Source organism: Tupaia chinensis, unplaced genomic scaffold (assembly GCF_000334495.1).
Source record: "Tupaia chinensis unplaced genomic scaffold, TupChi_1.0 Scaffold000042_1, whole genome shotgun sequence".
Lineage (NCBI taxonomy): Eukaryota > Metazoa > Chordata > Mammalia > Scandentia > Tupaiidae > Tupaia > Tupaia belangeri.
Genome location: NW_006159497.1, coordinates 3,627,113 through 3,636,974, shown reverse-complemented (window position 1 = coordinate 3,636,974; position 9,862 = coordinate 3,627,113). Strand labels below are relative to the sequence as shown.

At 59.2% G+C, this 9,862-nt stretch overlaps 1 protein-coding gene across 1 annotated transcript; it reads right to left on the bottom strand.

Moving 5' to 3' along the window:
* Nucleotides 1–6: 6 nt before the first annotated feature.
* Nucleotides 7–9,255, bottom strand: CUNH16orf89 (chromosome unknown C16orf89 homolog). Its single transcript, XM_006140713.3, has 8 exons — nucleotides 8,968–9,255; nucleotides 7,337–7,486; nucleotides 6,349–6,499; nucleotides 5,204–5,321; nucleotides 3,077–3,212; nucleotides 2,335–2,439; nucleotides 719–799; nucleotides 7–206 (listed from the first exon to the last, which is right to left on the bottom strand). The coding sequence occupies exons 1-8, from the start codon at nucleotides 9,173–9,175 to the stop codon at nucleotides 70–72; spliced, it is 1,086 nt and encodes a 361-aa protein (XP_006140775.1). The 5' UTR covers nucleotides 9,176–9,255; the 3' UTR covers nucleotides 7–69.
* Between the last annotated feature and the right edge of the window lie 607 nt (nucleotides 9,256–9,862).

Below are 9,862 nucleotides of genomic sequence, written 5' to 3'. Positions count from 1 at the left end.
CCTCAGCATGCGGCCCAGGCCCCCCCACCTCCCAGGGGTCTGTCCATCCCTCGGCAGCAGGTGTGCAGCTCAGGAGCTGCCCGGCGGAGATGGAGACGGGGTAGGCGGGAGTGGCTCTCCTGTGGCGGCCGGGTACGCAGCCAGGACATAGAGGAAGCCGCCCAGGGCTGCCACTGCCATGGCTGTTTTGTGGGAGGAGCAGCCATCTGGGGAGAGAGAGCCCCTGTGGGTGCGGGGTGGCGGCACTGTCGGCCTCCATCCCACACCGGCCCGTCCTGAGTGCTTTCCGAGATCACCCAGCCACCTTGCAGGGACCCCTGTGCTGGACGGGCGCCCCACCAGCGGCTGTGCTGCTGAAGGCCCTGCAGCGCTGGTGGAGCCCCTCGCTCCCAGATAGCTTCCTCCGACAGAGCCGGGCTGGCGCCGCAGCACGCTGGCTACCGGAGCTGGGGCTGCATGGCCGGCTGCAAGCCCTGCCCCGTGGCTTGAGATACGCACCAGGTGCTTGTGTGTCATGCCCAAAAGGCCAACAGGATGAAGTGGAGGGACTGGTGTCACCACGCCCCATTAGGGGATGGTGCCTTCTCCCTTCTCCACCCCCCTTCTCTGAGTTCCTGTAACTGGAGGCATACCTCCTTGGAGCTCCCCACTTCCCAACAGGAGGTGATCAGAGAAGCCCCACCTGTGACCTGCCTCCATCCCATGAGGTTTCCTTTACCTGCAAATTGTTTTTCTCGCCTCTTCACTCTTCTCGAAAGATGCTCTTGGTGTCTAACGTCTTTAGCTGCACCGTCAGCACCTGGAGGAGAAGGAAGGCGAGCTGCTCAGAGCAGCCGGAGGTGCTTCCTGCTCAGCCTCACCCTCCCCACCCTCTACAACTCCGATCTGCTTGCAAGCCTTGAGCCCACCCACCCCAGAAGTTGCGTTTGTCAAAGTCGGCAAAATCAAAATGGAGCCATTTGTGTCAACTTGTGTTTGACCCTGACCAAGCCGAGCTGGAAGCCTGCGGGGCAGTTTCCCGTGGAGCCCGCCGGATAATGACAGCCGTCCGTTATGGAAGGGGCTGTGCCAGGACCACGCCTTGCACGAAGGCCACCGCGGCCTGACACGGGCTGCCCTGTGAAGACATCTGCCTGCCCAGAGGCCGCCTGTCCCGCAGACTGATGTCACCTGGTAGCTAAGGTGACATCCCCGAACTGGTCGAGCCCTTCCTCCCCAGAAACCTTGCTTGCTATTTTTGCCTTTAAAGACCTGGGCGCGTGTGTTCGTAAAGCCCACCGAGACCTGGGCGCGTGCTCGGGCAACCCTGTGTCCTCCCAGGCGGCAGCCTCCGCCTTGGCTGGGCCAAACCCTTTGCTTTACACACTCTGCCTCAGTTTACCTGTCAAGTCGATGCTGCCCTCACGTGTCTGCAGACCCCTCCACAAGGTCTACAATTGTCAACTACTGATGGCTTCTCAAACCGTGGTTCCCCAACAACCAGATCAGGCCCACTGGAGGCGTTCGTGAAAAATGCCCTACAGCTCCAGGGACTGAGAATCTCCATTTTATAGACTTCATAAAAACAGACCATTTGATTTCATTTTTTTTTGAGAGAGATTTTTGCTATAGGGAGTGTGTGCTCGCCAGAGAGACAGAGAGACAGAAAGCGAGAAATCCCCCCCAGGGGGATGGCCACGCCACATTCTCCTCTCTGGATCTTGGGCACGCACACACACGTGCCCAATGCGGTGTGAGTTTAAGCCACCGGGTCCGGGACTAGAACTGTGGTCGACTACATGGGCGTCCAGCGACATAGCCATTACGCTAACTGCTGGTCCCCTCCTTCCCAGCTCTTATCTGAACTTCTGCTTTTTCACCTATTGGTTGTTTGGGTGGTTCTACCCCTTTCCCTGGGGCTCTGCCTCCTTCCCTGGGGCTCTGCCTCCTTCCTTGGGGCCCTGCTTTTCCCTTGAGCCTAGACAGTCTGGGATGTAAGCAGGTGCTCGGTAGAGACCCCTTGAATGAACAATGCGCAAATGCAGGTGCGGGGCCCAGCACCTTCCAACAGGATCGTGTGAAGTTTTGGTTTCCGAAGTGCCGAGTTCATTGCTACCTCTGTGTGTGTGTGCACGTGTGCATGCATGTGCACAGGAATGATACAGTCCCACTCAGTGCCCCCAATGCACCCTTTCCTCCCCTGGCCTGGGCCCCGCCCCTCCCAGCCCAGGGGACACAGTTCACCACCACCACCACCACCCCGCCACCATCCCTCCCGGCCCAGTGGGACACAGCTCATCAGGCCTTACCCCCCTGGCCTGAGTCCCCACCCCAGCCCAGGGGGGCACAGCTCACCACGCCCTCCAAAGCAGCCTTCCTGGGGCAGCTGCCAGTTCAGAATGGCCTCCAGCCACCGGAGCTTGTAGAAGTCAGAGAAACCACCAATCCCACAGAGCATGACTGGAAGCACAGACAGGGCACTCTGCAGGCCCGCCCCCCAACCCAGGCCACCTCAGCCTGCCTCCCGAGCCCTGCTATGTCATCTGCCTCTCTGTCCTGAGGGAGGTGGCACCAGGAGCGGCCACTCAGAGCAGGGGCTACAAGGAGGCAGCTGGGGTTCCCCATTAGTGATCAGGGGCTCCCAGGCCTGTGTCTCCCTCCCACTCAGGGCCTCAGTCAGGGCTGCTCAGAAGGCAGGGTCAGTGGAGGATCTGACCCCTGCACCAAGGAGCGGCCACCTACGGGTCCCTTTCGGCCCCCTTTCTAAGGCTCCGAGGGTCTGTTTGCCAGTCAGCTGGTCAGTCTGCCTTTCCAGAGCTCGCTCGCTGGCTCAGCCTTCTGGGCAGAAAGCTCACACAGGATGCCCAGTTTCATCAGAGTTTTGAGAACAGTGAGTGCAGTTTTTAGGGTAGCGTATCCCTTTCTGTATGTAGGCTATACTTACACTCGAACCTGTATTCACTGTTTACCTGAAGTCCGAATCTGACCGAGCACGCGGTATGGCACTTGCTCAGTCCGGTGCCCTTATTTGGGTGTGTGCACACACGTGCCTGAGCTCACAGATCCCAGCCACCCCACCCCTCTGCCTGGAGCGCACTGTTTTCCATGAAGATGTCCTGGGCGGGGTAGACAAATCCGACGGCATCGTCCCTCTGGTTCAGGTCCATCATGTTGGCGCAGTAAAGGTCGATGTAGCTCTGGCTCTGATGGAAAAGTCCCTCCGTGCATCCCATCTGGAGGACAAACACCAGAAGGGAGTCGCCAGACGCACACGGTTTGGGGAAACACTGGCAGGTCTGAGGCGGTCTTCAGCCGGCTGGCGGGTGGCAGGTCTTTTCTCCTCCCAGGCTGCCAGGCTGCGTGGGGCTCCTTCACTGGGGCTCAGAGAGAGATGGGCTCCAGTTGGCTCTGCTAGTCAGGAGAGGACGAGGCCCTGAAGGCCGGCTCTGGGGGGCTCTCACAGATGGACCGAGCAGCTGGGCATGTCCAACATGACTCCTGACACTAGGGGGCGCGCCGCCTCCACGCGTCGCCATCCCCGCCTTCTGGTCTGGATTACTCCAGACTTCGTCCTACTCGGGGCGGCGAGCAGGAGCAGAGGACAGGCTTCAGAGACGTCTGAGGTGGGCCGGCCCGGAGCCTAGAGGTTAAGGGAGGTGGGTCCCACGTGGCTGACATCCCCTGACCTGACCCCAGGGGATGTGCCCCAAATCCCAACAAGATGGAGCAGGATGGAGCCACGCCCACTGTTTTTTGGTTTTGTTGTTTTTAGTTTTTTTGCTGTAGGACTTGTATTGCTAGAAAGAGAGAAAATGAGAAAGCACCCCTAGGGAGGATGGCCATGCTGTCGTGCCTTCTCTCCACTTGCAATTTTGGGCATGTGCACATGTGCTCAGCATGTTTTTTTTTAAGCCACCAGCTCTGGGACTTGAACTGTGCCATCAGCTATGTGGGATCCAACTGCTTTAACCATTACACCACCTGGCTGGCCCAAGGGGAGGGCACCTTTTCTCTCTGGACATGCCCAGAGCACATGTGCCTCTGGCAATTAAAACAAAAACAAAAACAAAAACAAACTTCTGTAGCAATGAAAGCCAATTGAAAGTCAGAGTAACTTTCGACCTATTGACACAAATAAAAAATAAGTTTCCTCTTTCTTCTTCTTCCCTATTAATAACTATTTATTTCAATAACTATTTAAATAAATAACTATTTTATTCATGATTATTATTTATCTTTCATTATTATTTTACATTTTAAAAGTTTATTTGACCAGAGAGAGATAGAACAAGAGAGAGGGAAAGTGAGAGAGCAAGCCACCAGGTCCAGGACTCGAACCACAGTTGACCATGTGGGAGCCCAGTACCTTAATCACCATGCCACCTGCCTGCCCTTCCTCTTTCATTTATAAAAATACTTGTCTGTTACAGCTTAGAAAAAACATAATAACAGAAAAGCCCTGTCAAACAAAAGCAGTTGGTCCCGTAGCCTAGTAGTTAGGTGGAATTAGACCCCGTGTGACTGACAAGGTTCAAATCCTGGCCCAAGTAACTTAAAAATCACGTGTGCGGGCCTCTTTCTGTCTCTCTGCGAGTGTGTGTGCTCCCTGACAATTGATTAAAAACAATTGAGAATCTCTGGACACTGAAGAATCTCTTTTGAACAGTGAGTATGAGCCCTGCATCTCTCTCTGTTCAAATATTCGTATGTGTACATACGTGTGCGTGTGTGTACATATGTGTGTGTGTATTTGAACATTATTATCATTATTTGGGGGCTTGGAAGAGCACTGAAGCCTGTAGAGGCAGGGGTGTGGTGGGGATAGGGGCTCTTCCCCCACGGGCTTTAGTTACCAGGACCCCAGAGCAGACCTGCACTTGATCCTGAAGATCCACCCCTCAGCTCCAGGCCTGCTGGCCACAGGAGGGCGCTGTGCACCAGGACGCCTGAGTGGGAAAGCCAGTGCAGGTTTGCTGGGAACTTCCCCTTCCTGCAGCCTTGGGGTTCACATCTTTGAATCCCACCAAGTTCATTCTGTTTTTAAAAATGAGGCGAAACTGAGCACGCTGATATGAAACTTGTCCTCGATATTCAACACCTGTTCTTTTCTGTCATTTAGCAGACTGTGGAGGACCTCTGGGGGGGACAGGAACTGACAGCAGGTCTCTCCTTTCCATGGTGTGGGGCGCCCCCTCCTTTCCTGGCCTCCCCATGGGGCACTCACCAGCCTGGCCCAGAGGAAGAAGAGCAGCTGGTGGGACAGGCAGTAGCCCGAGCAGCCGGGCTTGGTCATGAGCGTCCTGCAGAAGTCCGAGAGCCCGCAGGGCTGGCCACTGTCCATCCTGGGGAGCAGTGGTCTGCTGTTAGGGTGTTTCCAACAGACCGGGGGGCGAGGGGCAGCCCCTTCCCACCCGGAGTCTTTCCAGGTGGTGACGCCCTTCCCTGGTTGTTAGAACCCTGGCAGGTTCTGGGCACCTGCTGGATGCAGGGGTTGCCAGATGAAATACGGGTGCCCTGTGTCTTGATTTGCTGCCTCACTAGTGGGGTGATGGCCTGGAGTTTTCTGGGTAGGGAGGTCAGCAGGGCTGGGACTTCCCACCACTCCCTAACTGCCCCGAATAATGAACTGCCGGCAGGCTGGCTGGAGCGGCTCTCCGCTGGGTGTGAGGAGGCCCACGCCGAATGCGTGTTCTCCTTGCAGGGCCTTCACCTGGGGCTGCCCCAGGTTGTGACTGCAGCCCATGAGCAGCAGGGAACCGGCTCATCCTGCCTCCCCCACCTCAGCCCCGGCTGGGACACTGGGCCATGGGACAAACGCACGTGCATCTGTGGCTGGGAGAGGTGGGGAGAGTGCGGGGGGCTGCCCTGTGCCCAGGTCAGGATGGCTCTAGGCCACTGGGGCTGACCCTGAGAGCCCATGGTTACTGAGTGGGGGGAGGGGGGAGGCAGAGGCTTTGCAGTGGGGGGCTGACCCTGAGAGCCCATGATTACTGAGTGGGGGGTGGGGGGAGGCAGAGGCTTTGCAGTGGGAGGAGCTGGTGCCTTGAGGAGCCTGAAGAGTCCCAGGGGCTAGGTTGGAGGAGCCTGGGGGCCTGGGAGGGCTGAACAATGGAAAGCAAAGGAGGCTTCGACAGGGGCAAGTGGGTATTTGGATCTGGGTTTTGAAAGGTTCCACTCTGGTGGCGAGACCAGCCTGCGTGGGAGAGTGGAGGGCCAGGGCGGAGGTGAGGGCAGATGCAGAGAGCTGGAGTGGTGCAGCCTGCAGCTCGGGGCAGGAACCTCTGCATCAGCTATGGGGGCTCAGAGGGGACTAGAGGGCGGGCAGAGCCAGCGCCAGGGGTTCCAGGCAAGCAGGGAGGCGGGGCCTACCCAGTCCCCAGTAGGAGCGCCAGGCAGGAGTCGCTGCTTTCCTCTGAGAAGGAGTCCTCGGGCTCGAAGGTGGGGTAGACCAGGGAGGCGTTGGTGCGGGTCCAGGTCTTGGGGAGCTTCCAGAGCCCTGGCTGGATGGCCGGCTGGAACTCTGGTAGAGGGAGAGGTGGGACGATGCTGGAGCCCCCGAAATCCCCCACCCTTCCCCACCCCCATGGCTCTGGTCAAGGAACTGTGTGTCCCTGTGAGCACCCCTGCCCACGAGGGGCCCGCTCGGTGCTGTACCCCTCGCCTGCTGGCTGGGCACTGGGCTGGAAGCAGCCAGGGCGCTCCTTTTCTTAACCCCCACACTCTTCCCCGCAGGGCAGGAGCAGTGACTGGCTCAGACTACAGCCTCTGGCCCTCCTGGAGAGCTTGAACATACAAAGAGGGCCAGTGGGCTCCGCGGATTACATCGGAGGATGGAGATGCCCCTCAACGGCCTCTCAGAGTGGCATGCACTGGGGTGGTCTTAGGGGCCAGGGCCGGAGAGGCCCCAAGTACAGAGAAGCCCCCTGATCTGGGAAGGTCTGAGGCATGGGCTTGTCTCCCCACTCACGGCACGTCTGACAGGAGCTGTGAGCCCGGGAGACCCAGTCCCCCACCCCACTGGGAACAGCTCAGGCCAGGCTCACAGCATGGGCCCTCTACAGGGCGCTCAGGATGGTGTGCGGGCAGCTCTCAGCACGACGAGGCACACGAGAAGTGCTTGCAAGGCCCGAGCCCTTGCCTCTGGCCTAGGAAGAAGCTCCCAGCTTGGGTGGTAGTCAGTCCTGTCACCCCTCTGCATGGGGAGCCGACGTCATCACCCCTGAAGCCAAGGCTGGCCTAGGCCCCAGGGTAGCTGGGCACAGCTGGTGCAGCAGTCCTGGCCACCTCATGCCCAGAGGAGCCATGCTGGGAACCCCCCAGGGCTGCACCTGGGAGGGGGCCTCTGCCGTGCACTTACCTTTCAGGTACCTGGGGTCGCTCAGCCTCAGGTAGAAGAGGGCTCTGCGGAGCAGCAGCGCCAGCGTCCCCGCCAGCCTCCCGGCGCGCAGGCCCAGCGGCTGCAGCAGGGGGTCCCGGGCCCACTCCTCCTGCACGCCTGTGAGCTGCACTGGAGGGGAGACGGCGTGTTCTACCGGGTGGGCCACTGGGCGGGCAAGTCCACGGTGCTGGCGTTGCTCAAAGGCACAGCAGGCCGTCCGCACTGACCGCAGTGAGTTACTCTCATATCCTGGCAGTGGGGGACCCACGACAGCAGGAAAGGAGCCTGCACCACAGACCTTGCCGCTCTGACCACCTAAGGCCGAGCAAGCTTTCCACTCGAAGGTCCGAGCTGCTGCGTGCACATCGGCTGCAGCCAGGAGAGGACCCTCAGTGGGAGATTTGGACCGGTGGGGTCAAGGCCCCGAAGCACCAGTCCTGACCACAAAGCACCATCAGACTATGGCTGCTGGGAGGCGGCAGTGGCCCAGTCAAAGCAACAGCGGGCTGGGCAGAGCAAAGGGGCGGCCACCGCGTTTTGGGGACGGCGATTTCTGGAGGAGTATGAGATGGGCTGGGACTACATGAAGGAAACTGGGGCACCTCTTGCTTCGTCCTAGTCCTGCCGGAGGGGAGTGGGCTCTCTGTGAAGCCACCTGGAGGAGCAGGGCCATGTGGCACTGTCGAGAGCCCCGCCTCTGGTCCAGAGCCCTGGTGGGCAGGAGGCTGTGCCAGCCAAGAGAGGGCGGTCAGGACGCTGGGGCCAGGCACGCGTCCAGGCTGACACCAATCTGGGTCTTTGTCACTTTGGTTAGGGCTTGCGGGGAGAGGCTCAGCGCCATCACGGGTGTGTGTGCACACACGTGTGAGTGTGTGCACGTGTGAGCGTATGAGTGTGTATGTGCAGGCGTGTGTGACTGTGTGCACACGTTGTGAGAGCGCGTGTGTGCAGGTGTGTGCGTGTGAGTGCACGTGTGTGCGCAGGTGTGTGTGAGTGTGCATGGGTGCATGCGCGTGTGCGTGTGCATATGTGCAGGCGTGTGTGAGTGCGTATGTGTGAGTGCATGTGTGTGCGCAGGCGTGTGTGTGAGTGCGCATGCATGTGTGTGAGAGTGCGTGTGTGTGCAGGTGTGTGAGTGTGAGTGCGCTCACACCTCGGCCTGTCTCCAGCCCCCCCTTGGGGATCTTATGTCTGTCAAAGCTGAACAAACACTCAGCTGTTTTCTCAGAAACTTCTGGCAGGTGCTTTGGCTGGGAGTGGAGGGAGCTGGGGTTGGAATGCTCTCCACGGTCTTTGTTTTTGGGGGAGCTGCCCTTATGCAAGGGGAGGGGCCCTCCCATAAAAGCCCACTGAGAGGCTGCCTTTCTGCCCCAGTCCATGGGAGCTGGGAGGGACTGGGCCGAAGATCACCTCCTCCAGAGCAAGCAGTCACTTCCAAGCCGGCTCACGGCTCTCCTTACCTTTCAGTCCTCCCTACTTCCAAAATGCCCAAACACCCAGGAAGGCTGGCTGCCGCACCCCCACAGGCCACTGGTCCCTGGGCAGAGCCGGTGGCAAAGCTGAGACCTGGTTTTCCTGAGGCCCGTTGAGGGGCCCAAGGGCTCACCCACCTTCCAGCACCTGGAAGCCCACCACGCCGTCCAGGTTGATCTCGGGCAGCCTCTTCTCCAGGAAGACGGTGGCTCTCTCCAGCGCAGACAGGATCAGGCCTGCCAGGGTGGCCTTGCCCTCTGCAGTGTCCGGCCGTGGCAGCAAGGAGGGCCGCAGTGGCCGTGGGGCCAGCAGTAAGAGCAGGAGCAGCAGCCCTGGGCTGGACATGGCTGGCCTGCTCAGCTGGCTGTCACACCTCACACGCTTCAGCACGCAGAGCTCTCACCAGGTCTGGCATGCCACACGCCTCCTCCCCCCTCCTCGCCCTCCCTCCCGCCCCGCCCACGGACTGCCGAGAAGTGGCCAGGCAGCCTGGGCAACTTGGGCAGAGGGCTCTGGGAGGGGCAGCTGCAGGAGGCTAATGCTGAGGGGGCCCAGTGGTCAGGCTGGTCCTGGACACAGAGACCCCTGGCTGCAGGCAGGAGAGGCACCCACTCTGTTCTTCTCGCCCTGGTTCTCCAGGCCCACAGGCTAAATCTTTGATCTAGCAATTGTGACTGCAACTCAGAAACCCAAATGCCCTGAAAAATAAAGGATTTTTTAATTGCCTGAGGGCATGAGTTCTTGCCAGAGACAGGGGATTGGGGGGAGGAAGAAAGTGCCCTCTGAGGGCACAGTCATGCCACGATTCCTTCTCCTCTGTGTCTCCATCCTGTTGGAGTTTTGGGCACGCATGTGCATGCACCTGGTATGTTTTTTAAGCTACTGAGGCTGGGATTTGAACCACCGGGCTATGGGGCCATTCCTTGTTTTAAATAAGTTTGGAATGAACTCACTTGAGGGCACGGCTACCTTGAATGATGCACACTTCCTCGGGGGCATGCAGGAGGGGTAGACATTGGGCCTTGTGCACAC